Genomic DNA, 21,910 nt, shown 5'->3' with positions numbered 1-21,910 from the left:
GTCCTGTGCTGAGCCAGGTGAGCTGCAGTGGTGCCTCCCAACCTCCATTCCGTGGTTCTGTGACCGAGAGTTGCCCACGAGCCTGGCACACAGGCTCCTGCCCTGGGGCAGAGCATCATCTGCTCCACAGAGGAATCCAGCCCGAGAGGCCCCGGGGCTGCTGGAGCAGAGCCCCGGCTGTTCCCGGGAGCAGGAGTGGGATCAGCTGCTCTGCAGGAGCAGCCGAGCTGCTGCCATGAGCCGGGGCCAGCTCGGGCAGTGAGACCCCCGAGGAGCTGGAGCTTCACCGCAGGTTGTGCGGCTCCGCTGGGCTGGGGGCCGTGAACACCCGAGGGACTGAACTGGGCTCTGCAAAGGTTGTGCGGCACCTGGGATGGAGAAGTGCAGGCTCCAGACAGGAGTGCTGGAAAACCCCTGCCGGGGCAGGAGCTCTGCGGGCTCTGCTTCGGCTTTTAGCACCCTTTGATTTTGGGCTTCCCAGGGATTTCCCGGCGGGGTTTGACTTTCCTCATCCTGACGCCTGTGAGCAGTTCCCTTTGAGCCGGGGCTGGTTCCGGCCACTTCTCCTTTTGGTGACCTTAAAGCTGAGTCCGGGCAGGTCCCTGCAGCTGCCCCCGTGGGGCCAATGCCCTGCCCAGGGCAGAGCAGCCCCTCGGAGCCCCCGGAGCTCCCGGCGTTGTCCCTGCTCCCGAAAACACAAACACTCAATAAAGGGGATTAAAAGAAAACAAACGGAACAGAATAAAAATGGGGAAATAAATTTAAAAGAAGAAAATAAATAAAATGGAAGAGAGGGAAATAACTGGAACGGAATAAAAGGAAAAAAAAATACAATTATGAAAATAAAAAAATAGAATTAAAGAAAATAAAAAATAAAATAAACCAGAAGAAAATATTTAAAAAGAAGGAAATTTAAACCAAAAGCGCATAGAAAATTAAAATAGAATAAAAATAAAATAGAAAATAAAATGAGAAAATAAAAAGATGAAACAGGAAAAAAATAAAATAAAACAGAAAATTAAATAAGGATAAAATAGAAAACAAAATAAAGTAGAAAATAAAACTAAAATTTATAAATGAAAATGTAGAATAAAATATTGAAATAGAATAAAAGAACATCGAGTAAAATAAACTAAAATAAAAGTTTAAAATACGATAAAACACGAACTGCCCTATGCCGCCCCCCAACATCCGCTGTGCCTTTCCCCCTCCCCCGGTCGGTCCAGCCCGGCCCCTCCCGTGGGCGGGGCCGCGCGGGCGGGGGCGGCTCCTTTAAGAGGAAGTAGCGCCGGCGGCGAGCGGCGCGCGGGAGCGGCGGGAGCGCGGCGGGCGCGCGGGGCGTGCTGCGGCCCGCGGGGAGGGAGTGCTGCGGCCGCCAGCTGTGCGCGTCCGCCGGCGAGGGATCGCGGCCCGGCAGGTGCGGGCACTGGGGGGCCGTGCGGGGACTGGGGGGCCGTGCGGAGACTGGGGGGCCATGCGGGGACTGGGGACCGTGCGGGGACTGGGGGACCGTGCGGGGACTGGGGGGCTGTGCGGGGACTGGGGGGCCGTGCGGGGACTGGGGGGCCGTGCGGGGACTGGGGGGCCGTGCGGGGATTCGGGGGCCGTGCGGGGACAGCGGGCGGTGGGAGGGGACACGGGAGGGTCTGTGAGGAAGGAGGGCCCTGCGGGACGGGCTCGGAGGGGCCTCCGGGGAAAAGGGGCCTGGAGGGGCCCCAGCCCTGCCCACGTGTCCCCCCAGCCCCGGTGGCCGCGTTCCCCCGGAGGGGCCGGGCCGGGTCCTGCCGGCCTTGGCGGGACGGGCCGGGACCTGTTGAGCCGCGGCCGCCGCATCCCCGGTCTGGGCGTTAATGGTTTGTGTTCGCCTGGGCGGGGGGCGATGGCGGCCCGGCCCGAGCCCCCTCAGAGGGCGCGGAGCCCCCCGGGCCGGGCAGGGCGGGGAGTAGAGCAGGGAGCAGAGCATGGAGCAGAACATGGATCTGCTGTGCTGGCCCGGCCCGCAGGAGAAACCCCTTGGTGGGACATCCCCGAGCAGAGCCCTGCCTGCTGGGCACAGCCCCCTCCCTTCAGAGGGCTCGGGAAGAGGACGAACCTGCTGCAGGATTCGTGAGCAGCTGAAAAATTCATAATGAGGGAAAAATGAAACATCGAAGAGAGTACGGGGCTTGGTGGCACAACTGTAAAGTTACAGCTTGTAACTTCCCTATTTTATCCCACCTCTCTGTCACGATTTTCTCCAGCCCAGCTGCCATAGGTGAAGGCAGAGCCCTGATGTTCAAACCTTTCTGTCTCTAAACTGGTCGGGGAATGGGGGATTTTCCATGTGTTTTCAGGTCATGGTGAGCCACAGCTTAGCTGTCATGAGGGAGAACTTGAAAGCAAACTCTTGCTCTGCTTCTGTCTCTTGCTGCAGGCTCAGGAATCCTGATCTTACAGGGCTGCCTCTGATCCGTGGCACAGTGAGCTCAGCTCCTTCAAAGAAAGCTGTGTGAGAAGGACAGGCAAAAGGAAAGGGCAGGAAGTCTTCTGGAGGGAAAGAAAAGGGGACCTGGAGTTGTCCAGTGTCTAGCACAGATGTTTGGGAAAAGCATTTCTGTCAGTGCTACTGAAAGGCAGGATTCCCTCCTCCTAGAGCTTGGAGCTGCAGAGTGGCCACACTTTCTGGATTCCCATCCCTTTGTTAAAAGCCCCTTTCTGGTCTGGAAATCTTCTGCCAAGTTGCAGGGCAGGGAGAGATTTTACTGTAAAACTTCCCCAGCCACCTGTTTATCACTGTCCTCAGGGCTTTGTCCTTGCTCTCTGCTTCCTTTCCCAACTTCAGGCTCACATCCAGCTCCCTATTTGTCTGTCACCGTTCCCTGGACTGTGTATCCCATGTTTCAGATTCACTTTCTGTCTTACTCACTTACTGTGAGGTGAGCCCAAGGTGAGCTTATGACTCTTCAAAATCCCCAGAAAGAGGGAGAGTATTGGGAATTCTTGCCAGTGGTGGCAAAACCTGGAGCTGTTGGTCTGTAGCGAGGAGCTGAGTGCAGGTGCTGAGCAGGAAGCTGGTTCCCTGTGCCTGGCTCACCTTGCAGCTCCTGGGGTGCTCTGTGGGTGGGGTTGCACTGTGACCTGTGACATCATCAGACATGGAAATGGGCTCATCCGTGTGCTCGGCCAAGCTTGGGGAGCCTGGAATAGGCTCAGCATCCTGAGCAAAGTTGTCCTGCTTCACTTCAGCTGCCACTGAAGCTGTTTGCCAGCTGCTTCCTTGTCCACATCTAACCTGGCCCTTCTGCTGATGGGGTGAAAAGTGCCCCCCGCACTGGAATGGGGTGATTTAGTCCCATTTTGGAGGTTGGACTGTCCAGATCTGTGCTGTGCTTGGTTACTCCTGCTCCTCTGTGAGGGCCACACTAATTAGAGAGAAAATGTCCCTTGTGAGTAGTGAAAGTATCTGGGGTCAAAGCACAGAGATTGCAAAACCTTTCCAGTCCTGCCCACAGATCTGGGAAAGGAATCGCTTTCCATTTCTAAGTTTTGATTTCTAGTAAGACAGGGAAGTATTTTCTGGTTCTTGAGCCATAAATGCTTCTGTAAGTGGATCCAGAACCAGCTTTGCTGGAGGTTTATCAGCTTATCTTTAGGAATATGTAATACCCAGCTAATGCTGTCAATAAAGAGTGCACCTTAGGCTGCACCTTTATCCTTCTTTTTCCAGATGCCTCTGGGAGGCAGAGTTATCCCTGAGGCCTGGTTTGGTGTGCTGCCTGCTTCCCTCTGGAGCTGGTGGTGGGGTAGGGGTGCTGCTCTGCTCCTGGTGAAATTGGGTGGGTTGTTGCTCTGGGTACATGAAGCAGAAGAGAGGGCAGAGGAAGGGATGGAGGCAGCGAAGGCCAGAAAAAAACCCCAGCAAAACAACTTTTGCAAGTGGGCGAAGCCAGAGCAGAGCAATCCATCACACTCTGACAGCTTTGACTTCCTCCAGAAAACCTGGCTGAGGTCCCAAAGTGCTGGTGTTGGGTCAGTGTGAGTGAGACAAGGCCGCTGTGGTGATGCTGCCGTGTGTGACCCTGTGCTGATTCCAGGGAACTCATGGGGCAGAGGATGAGCTGGAGCCACCCAGACTGTGGTTGCAGCAGGAGGTGAGCTGGCCCCGTGGCTGCGCTGAAAGGCCCTGTATTTTCTGCAGGCCTCTCTTGGGGCTGTTGTCTGGCTGCCTTTGCTTCTCTCTTTTGCTGTGTGATGTGGTTGGTGTTGAGGTGGTCTCCAGCTCCACATCCACGGACTCATTCTGTGTCTGGAGCTGTGCTAAGGGATTGAGTTACTCCCGTATCTCCTGTTAGGGCAGGAGAGGCCTCATGGGCCTCTGCTGTCAGCAAGGAACAATCCTGCCATTCATCCCAACGTGTGACATTAACGTGGAGAAAAGGGATGTTTGTCCCTGGGATTATCCATGCTATGGGAAAGGCTGGCCGTGTGGCCAGCTCGTGCTCCAGCTCAGCCCTGGGGTGTGATCCCACACTTCCTGGGATCCCAGCCCACTGTTAGAATGGTGCCATAGTCATTTTATCATCCTAATGCAAATTTCATGTTCCAGGCTGATGTTCACTTTGACTTGGGTGGGGGCAGATCCCAAAATTAGAGAAAATGGAACTGCTGTGGGCCCAGAAATAACCCTGTCCAGTGAGGGCAGTACAGAGCCTGCACAAACAGGGAGAGAGGAGCAGCTCAGCTGGGACCTAATAAACATCACCCTGCCCCTCCAGCCCTGTAGTGGGGACAGCAAGAGGCCTTCCCGAAGGACCAGGCTGCTCTGGGACCTGGAAAAGAGGGAGCTGCTCCTACCATGCTGTCACTGGCCGTGCTCTGCCCTGGAAATACTTGTGTGTGCAGTTAACCTGCGTGCTGGAGTCGTGACCCGGCTTGTCAGCTCAGCACAGCCCTGCAAAGCCTGCAGCGGATTAGCTCTGCCTCCACACGCAGCCCTATCCTGGCTGGATCCCTGGAAACCTTCCAGCAGCGGGCTCTGACATTGCAATGGATGCAGATGTCACGTAAGAGGCAGCAGGGCTGGCCCTGAGTCAGTAACACCCGGGGCTCCGTGGGGCTCCCTGCAGTCACTGCTGTTCCACAGGAACAGTTGGAAATTGCAGCATCTGCTGCCTGACCTGCATCTGCTTCTCTCTGGGGAGGGAAGCAGGAGGGGACCTTTTACAGAACTTGCTTTCTCCTGAGGGTTTCCTCTCTCTGTGGCTGTGGGGAAGAAGGCTGGAGGGACAAACCACACTGGAAATTTGGGGTTCTTGCCTTGCCTCTCCCTTGCCAGACTGGGTTTTCCAGCCTCCCCAGCACTCACTGCCTCACCTGCACTGTCTCAGCATCCCTGTGCAGTGTGAGCAGTGTCACCCATAACATCCCTCCTGTCACTGCCCGTGGTCTGAATGTAAATCCTGAGTTTGAAGCCAGGCAATAAACTCCCTGTTCATCCATCTGCCTGGGATGGATGCTGGTGTCTCACTGCTGGCTGACCTGGGCTCTCTGCTCCAAGCAGCAGCATTCCCACCTGCAGGTCTTGATGGGCTCTGCCAGAGCTCCCCTCACCTCTGGTGGGTCCTCTGCTCTCCCAGATATGGCTTAATTTAACAGGCCTTTTCCCTTTATTCCATAAACTAACTTGACTTCAGGATTGTCTGGAATGCTTGGCCTTGCAGGGGCAAAGGAGATGCCAATTAAAGCCCAGGATAACTATTTTTGGTCTATTATTATGCTTTTTCCTTTTCTCATGCATTTGGCCTTGCAGATGGGCTCTGCCTCTCCATGGTTTGGAGATGTGTAAAGAGCCTGTCCTGCTCCTAAACCAACCTCTTCCCTTCTCCTAAGCCACCCTCTTTCCGGGAAGGGCTTGGAGACGTGGGAAGTCCCAGGAGAACTGTGCCCTTTCTTACTCGGGAATTTCCAAATTGTGCAGCAGATTGGAATAGCGGGGCCTGGGGGTGGCTGGCAACAGGCAGGACCTTCTTAAAGCTGACTGGTGAAAGACAAAAGGCTCTTTGTTTGCCCAAACCTTGGGAATTCAGCATTTCCAGTGTGCCCTGTCCAGATTTGGTTGTGAGGGCTGCTGCTAAAGCACTTTCTGAAAGAAAAACCTGGATGTTGTCCTGCAGAGCAGCACAGTGCTGGTGTGTGCCCGGGCTGGGGCTGGAGGTGCAGCTGGGCTGGGTCGAGCTGCTCCTTCTCCAGAAACTTCCGAGCAGCTTCAGCTGACGGGACTGAGCGCGGGGGACGGACGGGGAGGGCAATGCCAAAGGAAACGGCCGGGGCTCGTGGCTCGGTTCTCCTGCAGCAACACGGAGTGATCCTGCAGCAGGAAAGACAGAACTTGCAGAGGGGAAGGATTAGCTTTTGGGAAAACATTGGCAGCTCCCTGGGCCGGGAGGCTGGAGTCAGTGCCAGACAGGAAGCGGCTGACGTGGAAGTGCCGGCTGGCTGGGATTATGAATGGCCAGAGGTGCCTTCCAGCCACACTGAGCCCTCCTCGCCCTGCCCTGCCCTACCCGAGGTAAGCACGGGGCAGACCTTCACTCCTCATATCACAAACTCATTCAAAAGAGCAGCTGGAAGTCTCGTTCCGGAAGACAAGCTCTTGTTTGTTGCCAGACTGGCTCTGGGGGTGCAGAAACTGGCTGCCATTAGTGCAGTGCGGCTGCCAGGATCGTTCTGGTCCCTGCTCTGTAGTAAAATCTCTCCTTTGATGGGAGAAAACCAGGATCATCCTGTCCTGAGACACTGAGCTAGTGCAGAGTGACCAGGGGAAGGGATTTGTGAAAGGAGGGGGGTGGAATTATGGAAAAAATGTGCGTGTGCGTCCGTCTTGGCTGTTTTGTGCAAGTTGCTTGTTTGAAGCTGCTTTTCTTCTGCTTCTCACTCTGTAAATTCAGGTTTTTACTTGAAATGCTTAGTGCATCCAAAATACCTTTATCAGGGCTGCTTTATCAGTCAAGGGGATTTTGTCCTGTGTTGGGAACTGTGGTCTGGCATTAAGGGCCCTGGAATGTCTCAGGAGGAAGCAGGATCGTGGCTCTCCTCTCCTGGGGAGCTCTGGGGATACGGTGGGTATTACAGGCTCCCCACCCAAGGGTTACAAGCAGCTGGACTCAGTGGGATTCAAGGACAGCAGCCTGGCTTCCCGGACAGGAAACTGGACAAATCCCTGATTTGAAGAGCTGTGTTGCTCTCTGGGCTGTGCTGAAGGGCTGTTTTACCAGAGGCAGCAGGATGTGGCCAGCCCAGCGCTGGGGTCACAGAGGAGGGAGGTGGCCTCGTGTCTGACCCCTCCCCAGCTGTGGAGCCTCCAAGCTGCGGCCGCCCATGAAACAAACGGGGAGGTTTTTTCCCCTCTTTTGAAAAAGGAAGCTCAGCCGTGGCTCCTGCCAGCGCTGACAGAGGGTGCAGAGCACGGCTGAACCCTCTGCAGGAGTGACCTGCCGAGGCCAGGAACACAGGTAGGAGCTTGCTGACTGCTGCCTTGCTGGTTTTCCCCTGCCTTGCTGTTTTCTCCTGGTTGTTGTTAAACCCCTGTGCAGTATTGGCAGGAGAGGGGAGCATGGAGTGCTGCTGGGGCTGGCATTGATGGAGCAGTCATGGGACTCCTGGAGTCCTTTTTGGGACATTCTGCTGCTGTAGAGAGGGCAGGATCTGTCGGGAACTCTGCTGGCTCCTGGAAAACCTCAGGATGGCTGCAGCAGGGTGCAAGGGGAGGCAGTTTCCTGGTATTTTGGAGGAGGTGACTCTTCCCTTTTCCAGACTTTGAGCTGCCTTTACAAGTCACCAGCAGTTGGGAAACAGCTGACTCTGCCTAGAGCCTGGTGTTAGAACAAGGCAGCTCCTCATGTTCCACCATTCCTGGCGAGGGAAGAGGAATGGCAGGACAATGCCAACAGCCCTGGCAGCCAAACCAGCACAGGACTGGAGCTGCACAAGCAGGGAGTCAGAGAAAAGGAGCTTTTGGGATGGGAGGGGAAGGGAGGGCCAGACCTTGAGATCCCTGGGCAGTCAATTCCAGCACAGTAGGGAGCTGCTCCCACCGTGTCCTTGGGATGAGCTGGAGGTGTGTTTGTGCTCTGGACAGCCCCCGGGGGTCATGGGCTCTGTGATCCTGAGCAATGGCCAAGGTCCTCTTGGAGCACGGGTGACGTCTGCTGTGATGGCTGAAAGTAGGAGGCAACAAAATGTACTGAGGTTTGTAAATGGGGGGGAGTGGTTTTTCCCCTCACCTTCAGAGCCTGCAGATACCATCCAGGTGCTTTGCATGTCCCATTTCCCAATTGTCTCTGACCTTTCCTTTCCCTTGTGTGCGGGGGTGGTGTCAGCTGTGACTCTGGAAGTAGGTGTTGTACAGATGATATCATCCCCAAGCAATGTCAGGGATGCTTTGGTCTCTGTGCCTCTTTATTTTTATTTTTTTTCCTAGAGCTAAATGTTTCTTTTAGCTCATTGCAGTCAGAGCCATAATTAAATAGGCTGCATCTGCTTGATGTCTCAGCTACTCATTTTGCTAATGCTTCACTCTGATGCTGAATCGTCTGAGAGACAATTGCTGCTATGTTGAGCTCCCCAGTTCTCAGGGATGATGTCTTCAGAGGATCAGGAATTTGCCTGTAGGACAAGTACTGCCTCAACACCAAGTAAACTCTGCCCTGCACAGAGACCCTGACAAATGTGAGAGCAGGGAAATCCCCAGCCATGTGACAAGGGCAGGTGTCAGATCCTGCCCTGGGATGGGGCAGCCCTGGATGCAGGCACAGACTGGGAATGAGAGGCTGGAGAGCAGCGCCATGGGAAGGGACCTGGGACTCTTAGTCGATGGCAAGTTGGATCTGAGTCACTGCTGTGTCCTGACAGCCCAAAGGGCCACCAGGCCCAGGGAGGGATTGTCCCACTCTGCTCTGCCCTGGGGCAGCCTCACCTCCAGTGCTGGGGCACTTGGGGCACCACAAGATCAGAAGGATCCAAAGCTGTTGGAGAGTGTCCAAAGGAGGGACACGGAGCTGGGGAAGGCTCTGAGGAGAGGCTGAGGACACTTGGCTCGTTCAGCTGGAGCAGAGGAGACTGAGGGGAGGCTCCTCGGGGGCTGCAGCTCCTCCCGAGGGGAGGCGGAGGGGCAGGGGCTGAGCTCTGCTCTGGGACAGGGACAGGAGCCCAGGAAGGGCTGGAGCTGTGACACGGCTTGGGATGGAGCTCAGGGAAAGGTTCTTCCCCCTGAGGCTGCTGGGGCACTGCCCAGGCTCCCCAGGGAATGGTCCCAGCCCCAAGGCTGCCAGAGCTGCAGGAGCGTTTGGACAACGCTCTCAGGGATGCTCAGGGTGGGATTGTTGGGGTGTCTGTGCAGGGACAGGGGCTGCACTGATGATCCCTGTGGGTCCCTTCCAACTCTCAGGATATTCTTCGATTCTATGAAAAGTCTCTCCATCCCACTGAGATGAGAAAAATGGTTGGTGTTTGTTTCTTGATATGTGGGGCCAAAGCCAGGGGATGTTTGGTTTTACTCTTGCATTTTACTCCATCCACATGCATGCCAGGCCCTGCAGTGCTGATCCTCCGGGAAAGAAGCAGTGATGGAGTCACATTGCACCAGAGAGCCACGTGGAGGGCGGTGCTGCTGCTGCTTTGTGGTTTCTTGTGTGAGAGGATGTGTTTTCCTCCATCTCCAGTGCAGAGAACTCATCACAAGTGTTTCCCTGGAGCTTCTGCTGGAAGTAGCAGCAGCCTCAGCATCTGCTGCCCACATTGCTGGTTCCATGGGGGCCGTGCCTCAGTTCCAGGGCGAGTGCAGTCCCTGGAGCTTCCGGCTGTGCCACAGGATGTGGCCAGGCTGTGACACAGCTCCTGATAACCCGTACTGCTCAGCTGTCTCTCCACACCCTTCGCTTCTTCCTCTGACACATCTGGGGCGGGATCACACTCCAGAGGACACGTCTGCCAGGAGTTTGCGCTGGGTTTGCCTCCCCTGAGGTGGCTCATGGGGTCACAGCAGCTGTTCTGGCACCTGGAAGGAAGGCCAGGTCAGATAGGGCTTGGAACAACCTGGTCTAGTGGAAGGTGTGCCTGCCCACTGAACGTGTCCCTGCCCATGGCAGGGATTTGCAACTGAATGGTCTTTAAGGTTCCTTCCAGCCCCAACCGTTCCATGATGACATATCTGCTCTGGATTCACCTCTCAGTCCATGATGGATCTCACTGAACCACATTTAACTGCTTTTAGGGTTTCTCCCAACACATTGTAGCCCATGTTGGGGTTTGGATCTCTCAGCACCTGCATGGAAGAGGTTACTGAGCCCATTCCCACAGGAAGTGTTGAGCCTGTTCTTAGTGGGGTGAACTGGAGTGGTTTGGGGTTTCTTCCTCACTGTAATTAAATAAGGAAACAAGAAGCCTTGGCTTTAAAGCTTTTTAATCTTTCTCCAGAGAAGAACTGCTGATTAGCACTGCAGCATCTGTTAGAGATGGGCTCGATTGCAGCTGTGGTAGTCATGACCTTGAGTTTGGGATGTGCTTGCCAGCATCTGAGGACACTATTTACCTATTGGAACAACACTGTGGCCCCATGTAAATCTGAATAGATTCTGCTTGGGGAAAAGGGGTGGGTTTTTTTTTCTTTGCTTGCTTATGAAATTACGGAAACTTATTTATGCTATTTAAGGCATCAGCTTAATTTCTATTACTTTATTCATTTCTCTGTCCAGCACATGTAAAATAATATTTTTGCTACACAAAGCTTTCTGCCTTAAGCTTTCATCAAAGAGCAGCCTGGCACAAATTCTGTGAGGGGCTGGCTGTGGGAACAAAGGAGGTATAATTAGCTACAGATAAACAGAGCTATGTTTCTCATCAGCATCCCTTCAGATCTCAACTTGTGTCTCACCCTTGGAGCTGATTCTTTTCTACAGGCTGCAAGAGGAAGATGAGCTTTCCCTCATCTTCCAGTTTTCAACTTGTAAGCGGAGCTAAGCTGAAATGGGAAATATGGTTATGGTCTGTGTGCACCTGCAGAAGAGGCTGTGGCTGCTCTCAGGGCTGGTGTTATTTCAGGATATTTGCTTTCCGGGTGCCTGAGCTGTGACTTCTTCTTCTTCTTACTGCTCTCCGTGCCTTGGTTCCTGTCTCTCACTTTCAGTGGCTGGCCTGGTGGGAGCTGTCTGGCAGCAGCTCTGAGATGTTTTGTGCGCTGGTCTTGTTCCCAAAGGGGGGATGCAGAGGTGAAAATGAGATCTGGGTGAAACTCAGCTGGTTTTACCGTTCTTTGTCAGTACATGTGAGCCAAGCAGGTGGTGGCATTTCTGCAGAGTTGGGGTCTCATGGTGTGGCAGTGTTGGGGTGAGTGGCAGCCCCCTCCCATGGCTGTGGGGCCGTGGAACAGGTCAGGAGGTGACTGTTCAGCCCAGGTCACAACTCCAGCCTCCCCTCCCCTCTGCTCCAGCCGGGGGAGGGAAGGGGGAGGAAGGAAAGCTGCCATGGGCTCCCCCCCTTCTCAGATGTGGGGCGAGGGCCCAGATGGCATCCCAGATCTCTTCCTATGGGATTTAGATGAGGTTTCCTGTTCAGAGAGCTGCTCCTAATCGCTGCCCTTCTGTGCTGTGTTGCAGATCAGGACCAGATGAGGAGAGGGAGGTTTCTGTGAAGATCAGAGTCATCCCAGCCCTGCCCCGGGAAGTGGCCGCGCCTCCGGCTGTCACCGCTGCGGGCCTGGAAGAGACACAAGAGAAGGAAAATGTCCCACGCTTTAAAGCAAGTGTTCAATAAAGACAAAACCTTCCGGCCCAAGCGCAAGTTCGAGCCGGGTACTCAGCGCTTTGAGCTGCACAAGAAGGCCCAGGCCTCGCTCAACGCCGGCCTGGACTTGAAGGTGGCCGTGCAGCTGCCGCCGGGTGAGGAGCAGAACGACTGGGTGGCCGTGCACGTCGTGGACTTCTTCAACCGCATCAACCTCATCTACGGCACCATCAGTGACTATTGCACGGAGCAGTCCTGCCCCATCATGTCAGGCGGCCCCAAGTACGAGTACCGGTGGCAGGACGAGCACAAGTACCGCAAACCCACGGCCCTGTCTGCGCCCCAGTACATGAACCTGCTCATGGACTGGATTGAGGTGCAGATCAACAACGAGGACATCTTCCCCACCAACGTCGGTGAGTTGGGGTCCCAGCTGGGGCTGGAGGGAGGGAGATGGGTCTGGAGCCTTCTCGTGGAGCCCCTGTTGCTGTTCCAGGAGATGCTGCAGCACAGCTGAGCCCTGTAGCAGACCTGTTTTCCTCTGTGCTTCTCATGTGGGCAGTGCAGTGAGCTCTTCCCAGCTCTTGTGCAGTGCTGAAATACGTGGAGCTGTACCAGATCCCCCTGGGAGCCATGGATACCTCGAGGCAGTGAAACAGGAGGCTGCCCTTAGAGCAGTCAGTCTCTGAGGTGGCTCTGGAGTGGCTCATGCTGGATGCAGGATGGCTCTCTGGGAGCTGATGGCCAGCCCAGGTCTGAGGCACAGCTCTGTGTCACCTGGTGATGGTGCCACGTGCCATAAGCACCCCCTCTGTTATTAGAGGCCACACTGGCTGCCTCTGTCCCTCCTGAGGGTTGGGATGCTGGCACAGGCCTGGAGGGAGGGGCCATGTTTCATCTGCTGCCAGGACCATGGAAACAGGAGTTTGGCCTAAGACACCTCAATCTCCATATCCAAACACAGCTTTGGGACAGAGATTGTTGGGTTTTATTTTGTTATGAAGATGGAAGAAGTTATCAGGTAAATACAACTGAGCCCATGCAGAGCTTCCGTCTCCTGGGATGGAGGAGACAACCTGCAGCAGAGCTCCCTCCCTCCTTCCTGCCCCAGTGTTCATTTGGAGCTCTGATGGGATGCAGTTGGTCCCTATTTGGGGCACATCTGCCACTTGAGCATCCACAGGGGTCCTCCACTGTGCCAAAATGCTGCTTAAACCTGGTGTGTAGTGGGCAGAGAGAGGAGGGGGGCCATAAACAGCCAATTTTGAGATAGCTGAAGCACCAAACCCTCCCCAGCCATTCTTCTCACACTGCACAGGCTCTGCTGCAGCTCTCTGGGGACCACACTGGGGATGTTGGTTCTGTTCCGGGCTACAGGATGAGCTTCTGACAGCACGAGGGTTGTGGTTTGGGGTTTTTTTAGTTGTTATTGTCTTCAGCTCAGCTTTTACCAGATCCTGTAATGCTGATTGAGATGCTGCAGCTCTGGCAGAGCAAGGAGAGGATTTAACTCGTCCTTGTTCCTCCAGAAACAGTGTGAACTTTACACCCTGATATCCCACAGAGGTGGCTGCATGGCCAGACTGCTCTGCTGCAGAGGCCCAGCCAAACACAGTCCTGAAGCCTTCAAAGATGACATTAACAGCTTTAATTTTTAACCAAAGAGCTAAGGATGTACCAAAACAAGGGATAACTGTGGGGAGTTAACAGCACCAGCCCTTTCCTTTGGGAAGTTGCTTGGTTGTATCTGGTGTTTTGCACTGTTTATATAAATACATCAAACAGGAGTAGAAGAAGACTTGTCTGACTGAAACAACTGCTAGGAATGTGGGCTCTGCTTTCAGTCACAGCAGTGCATCACTCTGTCACTTAAAAAATCTGTGCTTTGAAAAATGTGATCCAAAGGAAAGGAAAAAGAAGAGGGGACCTGGAAATTACCAGGGACAGAAGCGCTTTTGCATCAATCTGTGCATTTTACCAATTTATTTTAGCCCTAAGCAAGCAGTTTTAATGTGACCAAAGGTTTTCCATGGCCACTTTTCCCTCCCAGGTACTCCCTTCCCCAAGAACTTCCTCCCGGTGGTGAAGAAGATTCTCTCCAGGCTCTTCCGGGTGTTTGTCCACGTCTACATCCACCACTTCGACAGGATCACCCAGATGGGCTCGGAGGCCCACGTGAACACCTGCTACAAGCACTTTTACTACTTTGTGAAAGAGTTCAATCTCATAGACACCAAGGAGCTGGAGCCCCTGGTGAGTGTCTGGGTGGGCTCAAGTGCAGGTGGGGCTCTCAGGCTCTGTGGCCAGCGCAGGCCTGGGGGAGTCACAGAGGGCTCTGGAATCTTCTCAGAAGGCCCCACCTCAAATCCTGGGGTCAGTTTTGGGCCCCTCACTCCAACAAAGACATTGAGGGGCTGGAGCATGTCCAGAGATGGGAGCAGAACTGGAAAAGGGTCTGGAGCCCCAGGAGCAACTGAGGGTGATGTGGGGTCTCAGCCTGGAGAAAAGGAGGCTCAGGGGGGACCTTCTGGCTCTGCACAACTCCCTGACAGGAGGGGACAACCGGGGGGGGCTCAGTCTTGTCCCAGGTAACAAGTGACAGGACAGGAGGGAACAGTCTAAAGCTGTGACAGTGGAGGTTTAGATTGGATTAAGGGAAAATTTCTTCACTGAAGAGGTGGGACAGGCATTGGAAAGGTCTGCCCAGGGCAGTGTTGGAGTCACCATCCCTGGAAGTGCTCAGAAAACATGTGGGTATGACACTTGGGGACATGGTTTAGTGGTGACACAGCAGTGGTGGGGTAATAGTTGGACTTGATGATCTTGGGAGTTTTTCCAACCTTTAACATGATTCTCTTCTAAAGATGGTTGCCCAAATTCAGGACCAGTTGGCCTTGCAGTGTAACTGTCAGGAACCTGGGAGTCAGGATGTGACTGGGACGTGCTGGGAATGGGAATGGTGGGAGGAACACAGCCCTGCCCAAACTGGAGCTGTGGGCAGCAGTGTCACCCCGTGCCTAGGAATGGTATTGACAGCTAAACACGGGGTTTTTTCATCCACACCCTCACCTGGGAGCCTGGATCCTCCTTCACGGTCCCTTGTCTTCTCTGTCCCTTTGACAGAAGGAAATGACCTCTCGGATGTGCCACTGAGCTCAGACCTTCCTGCTCCCACCTCGGCACCTCTTCCGAGGACTCCGAGCCCCAATCCCATATTGGAGACGTGATTCAAGGGGAGAAAGAGACGTTTCGTTTAAGAAATTATATATTTTTAATGAGTTTCAATGTAAAACTGTGATACTGCAGGAATATTTTTTTAAAGATGCTCTAGATTAACTAATTTTTTATAGTAATTTCTATAAAAAAGAAAGAAAATATTCTGTGGGCCACTTGATGGGAATGTTGGCTCTCGGAGTAGAGAAGAGGTACCTGAGCTGCCTCCTCTGTGAGCCCTGAGTGAACTGAGCCAGACACTTCAGACAGAGCTGTGTTGTGGGGCTGGTGCTGCCATGGAAGCGGTACCTCCCTTGGGATACACATTTCCCACCCCTGAAGGCAGGGTACAGGACTGGTGTACATGGATCCCTCAGTACCTCCTCCACTGGCTGTGAGTCCAGGTTTGGGGCAGAGCTGCTCTGTGCCCACCTGTCCCCAAGGCCTGGCTCTTGTGTGCTCCCTCTGGGTAAGCTGGCACTGAGCTTCATCCCATGGCTGCCACATTGGATCCAGTGCTGTAGGAGTGGAAATCTGCCCTCGTGTGTCAGCCCAGCCCTGAGCTGAGCTCTGCACACACAGCCTGCCTGTAGCTCAGCACTGTCCCCACGGGGACACAGATCCAGGCTGGCAGCTCCTCATGGGAGCCACCAGAAGGAAGGTGCTGGGACAGGCACCAGGAATTCTCCTCCGTCCCCTCCCTGTCCCTCGTGGTACGCTGACCCTGCCAGGACCGCATCTCCTTCTCGTTGGGGTACAGAGCCTTCTCCCTGTTCCCCAGCTTCACCACCCCACCCAGCTGTGCACATCTGGGACCAAAATCTCTGGTGTGCAGCCAGAGCCCCCCCAGCCTCACCCGCTGCTTGCACGAGAAGAGCTTGGCAGTGCCCCCAGGTAGGTACTGGGTCTACCTAGGATTTGGGGACCAGTAAGTGACCAAACTGCACCACTAACCACTTCTTCCTTACAAAGCATTCCCGTGCCCTGGAATCTCTGTACATACGTGACTCTCTCATTTCTCGTCCTGCCGTTAGGACACTCTTACAAATACCACTCGTGCTCTGAAATGGAACCAATAAATTATGTTGTATTTACACAGCACACGCCGCTGCCGAGAGTCCCGTGACTGTGCGTTCGTCAGAACCTTCCCATCAGCAAAACAAACACAGGGTGTTTGGGCTCCTTGGGGATTGTGCTGGAGAGCTGGGAGCTCGTGGGTGTGTGCTCCTGGCGCAGCTCCTGGGAGGTTGTTTGGGTTCCTCCTGCTCTCCAGGTGCCAGGTCCGGGCTGCTCCGAGCACTGAGCTGGGTCCCAAGGCCATGGGAGCCTTGGCCAGCAGCCTGGGGTTGTCCTGACTTGTGTCTGCAGTGTCTCTGTACCCGAGGGTTGAACTGTTCTCCCAGCTCTGAAACTGGGGTGGAAGTAGGCAGGGGAGGGGAATTCCAGCTCACCAACTTGCCAAGAGGCTCTTCTGCCATGGGGAGGAGCTAAGGGTGCAGTCATTGAGGCTAGTGGACTACATTGGGAAAAACTCTGCATTTGGGGGATGCACGTTGTTTTCCTGGTGAGAAGGGAAGTGAAAATCTCCCCAGTTGTAGCTCCTCCTGTTCCCTGCCTGCAGCACTGGCTGTTGCCCATTCCCCTGCCCAGTGAGGGTGCTGGGACCACCCTCTAGCCCCTCTCCCAATGTTTTGTGGGTGCAGCTCAGCTGGAGAATGTGCTGATCCTTGGTGTGGAGTATCTCTTTGGCCAGCCTGGGTCAGCTGTCTCAGCCCTGCTCCCCCCAGTTGTTGTGCCTCTCCTTGCTGGCAGAACACGGGACACACAAAGTCCTTGGCTTAGAGTAAGCACTGCTCAGTAACACCAAAACATCGGTGTGCTATCAGCATTATTCTCATCCCAGATCCCAAACATGGCCCTGTATCGGCTACTGGGGAGAGAACTGGCTCTGTCTCAGCTGAAACCAAGACACCTGCAATGCCCCAAGTGCTGAGCTGTGGTGGGGCTGCAGGTGGGTGCTGAGTGGTGCTGGGTCAGCCCTGCTGGAATGCTGTGGGTGCTGAGTCCGGGGTAGTGTGGCACCCAACCGGCTGTGACCCACAGGGCTGCAGGGACCTGCCTTCCTCGGCCCCCTTTCTTTTTGGGAGAGCGACTCTCCCATGTGAGACCAGTTCAGCTAAGGGAAGAGGAGGAAAATGACCTTTGTGGGAGAAGATGTGGCAGGGCTGGAAGCGGCTGAGCCCGGCCCCCACACCCGGCAGTGCAGGATGTTGCCCAGACAGGTCTGTGGAGCCACAGCTCAGCCTTGCTCTGCCTCTGCCTCGGCAGCCCCAGCCCCTCTTTCATCTCCCCGGACTTTCATGTCGTGTTTACTCGCTCCTGAGCTGCAGCTGCGAGTGCTGCAGGGTGCAGGCAGCTGTGAGCCGCCTGGGGATGAGCCCTCAGGGCTGAGCCCCCCTGAGCTGTGCCCCCAGGGCTGAGCACCCCAAACTGAGCCCATCCAAACTGAGCCCTGTAAGCTGAGCCCAGCCTGGCGAGGGGATTTAGCCTTGTCCAGGACCTCTCGGTACTTTCATTCCTCATCTCCCCCGGCACTGCTTGGGTGCAGAGGCATCACAAAGGCTGTGCCGAGAACCCAGAGAGCAGCTTTGCAGATCCGCACTGCAGGGCCTGGGCCGAGCAGGTACTGTGCCCAGGGCTCCAGCAGCCTCCCCTCTGCGGGGCTGTTCCCTTCCCAGAAAGCACAGATGGCTCTGCCCCGGAGCTGGAGCGGGCGCGGGCTGGCGGCATGGAGGGGGCTGCGGCTGCCGTATGTTCCGAGGGAAATGCTCCTTTCCTGTGGTTCAGAGCAGGGTCTCCTGCTGCTCCCAGGAAGCCGTGGCTTGCCCTCATCCTCCCCTGCTGGGCTTCTCCATCCCCTGAACCCTGAGGAGCTCAAGAGCATCAGGGCCTCAGTTCTGCCATGAATCCGGATTTAGGATCCTGCCAACAACATCAATTTGTCACAGATGAGTGATTTTGGGTCACTCAAAGAGTCACCATCAACGCTGTTAGCAAAAGTTATTTTAATATGAATCTATGAAAGTGTGATTTAACAGTACAATGATGAGGTTCCCTCTGGTACCTTCTACATGGATGTAAAAGACTAAGGAAAATCAAGTTGGAATTGAGCTGGAATTATTTATGCTGAGACTGAAAATGTAAAAGGGTTAAGAGGGACCCTTCTGTTGAGTTCAAGGTTCAGACAACACCCCACTACTTCCTAAACTCCTGATGGACCTTAGGTACAGCCCAGGTCCGGTCTTAGTCTCAGATTTGGACAATGGTTCACATACAAAGGAATTAAATACATGGATCTCACTGGTGTTTATTCAGGGTGTTGTCAGGAACTCACCAAAGAGCTGTTGCATGTCAAGGTCTCTCCACCTCGGGTGGGGAAGGATCTCTCAGTCTCATCCCAAACCCTGAGATGTGTCCCACCTCCAGGGGAGATCACAGATGTGCAGTCCAGCTGCAGATTAGGGGGAACTCAAACTGGACTCATCCAAAGATCTGTTGTTGGTTGAAAGGTCTCTGTTCCTCGAGGCGCAGGCTCGGGAGGTGTCTCTGCTCCAGGACACCTTGGCACAGTCACACTGCCAGGCAGGGAGAGCTCAAGGCACCCACTGGTGCCTTGGTGGCAGGGTGGTGGGATGAAGCAGTTGGCTCGCAGGGAAAAGGACAGGGGGCTCCTTGTATCCACAACTTTCATTGTTCCTTGATAAATAAGTCTTGGAAAAGCCACCTGCTCTCCATGTGTTAATCCCACAATCAGTTCTGAGCTCATAAGCATCGATGCTCCCTGGATCACTTTGCTCTTTCATGGGTTTCCTGGACTTCTCGGCCTGGCTCTGGCCTTTTCCTCTTCTGGATCCCACACCAGACCATCGCTGGTTTGGTGGAAGGGTTGAGTGCATCCATCACAAGTCCCATTAGGGTTTGCTTAAATGGGAAGCTGGGAAGTGGGGGCAGCCTTTGCATGGAGCCTTGGAAAGCAGCCAGGGGGGAGCAGGGTCTCCTCTGGCACCTGTGGCTACATGTCTGTAGGGTCTGTGCCAGAATCGTGTCCTGCTGGGTGAGGACAGGGATGTCCCCACCTGCCAGCACCTCCCCGGGCAGCAGATCCTGCTCAGAGCATTGCTGGGGCTGTGCTGTGACACAAGGATGTCCTTACACTGCTCTGCCCCTCCAGCCCTGGGCACTGTCCCAGAGACAGTGGGGAGACCCCTCCAGAGGGGCCATGGGGACCATGGGCCTGTGGACTGTGTTCCCATCCCCAGGAGGTGCTGCCTCATCCCATGGACCTTTGGAGTTGGGGAAACAGGAGCTCAGGTGGCACAGGACATGTCCCTGCACAGCTCTGCTGTCACACTCAGCCCCGCAGACCCTGAGAGTGCCTCCATCCCTCATCCCTGAATGGGCAGTGGATGCTTTCCAAGCTCTGAAATGTGCTTTTTGTTTGTTCTGTGTTCCCTGGACAACTGATGCCTCTGGGGCCAGATTCCCCAGGGTCCCTGGCAGCCCCCCAGTCCTGATCCGCACCCGCCTCCTCCTGGGCAGGGCCCTGGCTTTGCTCTGCTCCAGTTTTGGGCTCCATGGAGGAGGTGACAGCCGTTCCTGGGACAAGGGGACAGTCACCAGCATGGCACGTGCTCCCTCTCCCTTGTATGGCACAGGCCAGGCCAGGGGCCAGCAGCTCCAGGAACATGGGCAGGACCTGGAATGCTTCTGGGAAAATGCTGGAGCGGGGAGGACATGTCCCATCCCTGCGGGTGACACTGATACCGAGGGCACCTGCTGCTTTGGCCCCACGGGGAGAGCAGGTCCCTCCTCACCCGCTGCTTTACCCGAAGGGGCCCCAGGATCATTTTTGGTCCTGGTGAATAAATCCCTGCTAACCCCAGAGGCTGCCAGCACACAGCCACCAGCACCCATGTCCTCCAGCACAGGGTGTACAGGCCCTGCTGTGGTTTCAGTGCCCTTTCCAAGGGACCAGGGGGAATTTTTTGGTGGTTTGGGAGTTTTTCTGCTCCTTCTAAGAAAATGTGCAACATGCCAGCCTGCACCTCTTCCTGCCACCTCCCTTCACTCCTGGAACTTCCCCAGAGTGACCCAGCTGCAGCTGGGCCAGGGCTGCTGCTGCAGATTTCCCCCTTCACAGGGAATTGGGAAGATGGAGAAGGGTGAAAAGAGCCTGGGATGTTTAAAGTCCTCCTGTAAATGTTTTTCTCTTTTGCTGCTATCTACTAAGACAGGACTCCCAGTGTGGCATGAGCCTTCTCCCTGCCCTTTTCCCAAACACCCCAAAAACACAGCTCCTGCCCCATGTTTTGGGGGCTGCAGGGATTTCCCTCCTGGAGGAACTTGGTCCATTTTGCCAGTAGATCCTTGGGCCAAGTCCTACCCCAATCCCACCATCTCCATGTCCTTGTCTTCAGGGTTTTGGCTGGTGTGGGGTGTCAGGGCCAGGACTGTGCAATGGGGGAGGGGGGACACTCCCCATTGAACTGGCACCTCCCTTGAAGGGTTTTTTGGGGGTGAAACCACCCCAGGTCTGTTTGTACCCTCCCTCAGGATGCACTTCCCTGCAGCTTTGATGTTGGGTTCCAGCTACTCTCTCACTTTATGGCACTTATTCCAGCTGGGGAAACGGAGGCATGGCACCACCACCCCCTCCATGTGGCCCCTTCTCACTCTGCCTGTCCCCCAGCTGTCCCTGAGACACACTGGGCAGCTCTGCTGGGAAGTTCCTGGGCAAGGGAGCAGCCCTGAAATGTGGGGGTAAAGCAGGAGCTGGGAAAGCCAAGCAGGTTCACCCCAGCCCCTCTCCTGCAGCAGATGGGGAGTGAGAGACCAGGGCCGTGTCCCTGGGAGGGCCCCACAGAGGCAGGGTGGGGACTTGGGGGGCACTGGAGGCCTGGCAGGAGCTGCCAAAACTCTCCCAGTGGCTTCAAATTGAGGAGGAAGATGGAGGAACAGGAGCCAGCTTGGTCATGAGCCTGTGTGTGCCTTGGGAGGAGGGGGGAGGGGGGGGTCCTCTGAGTCCCTGGTGCCCCCCACCCCTCCCACCCCTCCTGCCCCACCCCAGCACCAGGAGTGTCAAACCTCCGTGTTTCTGCCCAGCAGGAAATTCCAGGTTTTTTGCAGGATTTTTTCATTTGACACAGAGCCAGGGTTCCAAATCCTCCTGCTTCCAGGGGCGGGAAGCTGGGCCCTCCTTAGGCCGGGGAAGTAGCACACGGAAAAAGGAGGTTTATTTATTTTCCCTTCCAAAGCAGAGCAGTGGGGTGCAAGGGGAAGCCCTGAGCAGCTGCCTGCCCACACTGGGGCACATCCAGGGGGGAGTGGGCAGCCACAAGTGGCTCAGAGGGGTGACAGGGTGGCCACGATGCCTCCGGCCCCTCACGCTCCCTCTGCTCCCTGGCCAACAATAGCTGCCTTCCGGCACAGCCCCACTCGCTTTCCTGTTTTCCCTCAGCCAGTCTTGGAGTGTGGGGCTCCAACAGCTCCTGGAGACCCCACAAGATTGTGGGTCCTGGTGGAACACAGAGGTGTGGGGACAGGTGACACCTTGGGGACACAGCAGGAGGATCACCATTAGCAGATCCTGGGAAGAACTGGGACATGGGGAATTTGCTGCTGCCAGCCCCATGTTTGCACCCCAAGGACACTGGATGTGATCAGGAGGAAGGGAGGGGATTGGGGGGCTCAAATGCATCAAAATTTGTGTTTCCCTGAAAAAAACATTAGGAAGCCCTGAGCTGTGGCCTGTGAGCTGCCAGTGCTCCCTGGCCCAGCAGGGCCCTTTGCACTGTCCACACAGCAGGGGCCACCAGTGCAGGGATCTGCTGTGGCCCCACACCTGGGGGCCAGGCTGGGCCCCGGGGGGGAATTTTGGCAG

At 55.2% G+C, this 21,910-nt stretch overlaps 1 protein-coding gene and 1 pseudogene across 4 annotated transcripts; both read left to right on the top strand.

The window, feature by feature from the left end:
• The first annotated feature begins 500 nt into the window (after nucleotides 1-500).
• On the top strand, nucleotides 501-16,071 carry MOB3A (MOB kinase activator 3A). 3 transcript variants are annotated; one of them, XM_083879874.1, is made up of 4 exons: nucleotides 501-1,417; nucleotides 11,631-12,173; nucleotides 13,808-14,010; nucleotides 14,881-16,071. In XM_083879874.1, the coding sequence occupies exons 2-4, from the start codon at nucleotides 11,756-11,758 to the stop codon at nucleotides 14,908-14,910; spliced, it is 651 nt and encodes a 216-aa protein (XP_083736000.1). In that variant the 5' UTR covers nucleotides 501-1,417; nucleotides 11,631-11,755; the 3' UTR covers nucleotides 14,911-16,071. The 3 variants fall into 3 exon arrangements, with proteins under 3 accessions (XP_083736000.1, XP_083736002.1, XP_083736001.1); XM_083879876.1 differs by lacking the exon at nucleotides 501-1,417 and adding an exon at nucleotides 6,320-6,547; XM_083879875.1 differs by lacking the exon at nucleotides 501-1,417 and adding an exon at nucleotides 7,392-7,490.
• On the top strand, nucleotides 15,157-16,071 carry LOC310920305 (annotated as a pseudogene). Its single transcript has 2 exons — nucleotides 15,157-15,182; nucleotides 15,228-16,071. The product of its transcript is annotated as an uncharacterized misc_RNA (transcript).
• Nucleotides 16,072-21,910: the final 5,839 nt, after the last annotated feature.

This window comes from Zosterops lateralis (assembly GCF_965231275.1).
Source record: "Zosterops lateralis genome assembly, chromosome: 29".
NCBI classification, from domain to species: Eukaryota; Metazoa; Chordata; class Aves; order Passeriformes; family Zosteropidae; genus Zosterops; species Zosterops lateralis.
The sequence above is the reverse complement of the archived record's forward strand: the minus strand, read 5'-3'. Positions and strand labels throughout refer to the sequence as shown.

Coding starts and splice junctions, on each gene's coding strand:
- MOB3A (XM_083879874.1), top strand. CDS start 11,756: ATGTCCCACGCTTTAAAGCAAGTGTTCAATAAAGACAAAACCTTCCGG. Junction 12,174..13,807: donor CATCTTCCCCACCAACGTCG/GTGAGTTGGGGT, acceptor TTTCCCTCCCAG/GTACTCCCTTCCCCAAGAAC. Junction 14,011..14,880: donor CCAAGGAGCTGGAGCCCCTG/GTGAGTGTCTGG, acceptor TCCCTTTGACAG/AAGGAAATGACCTCTCGGAT.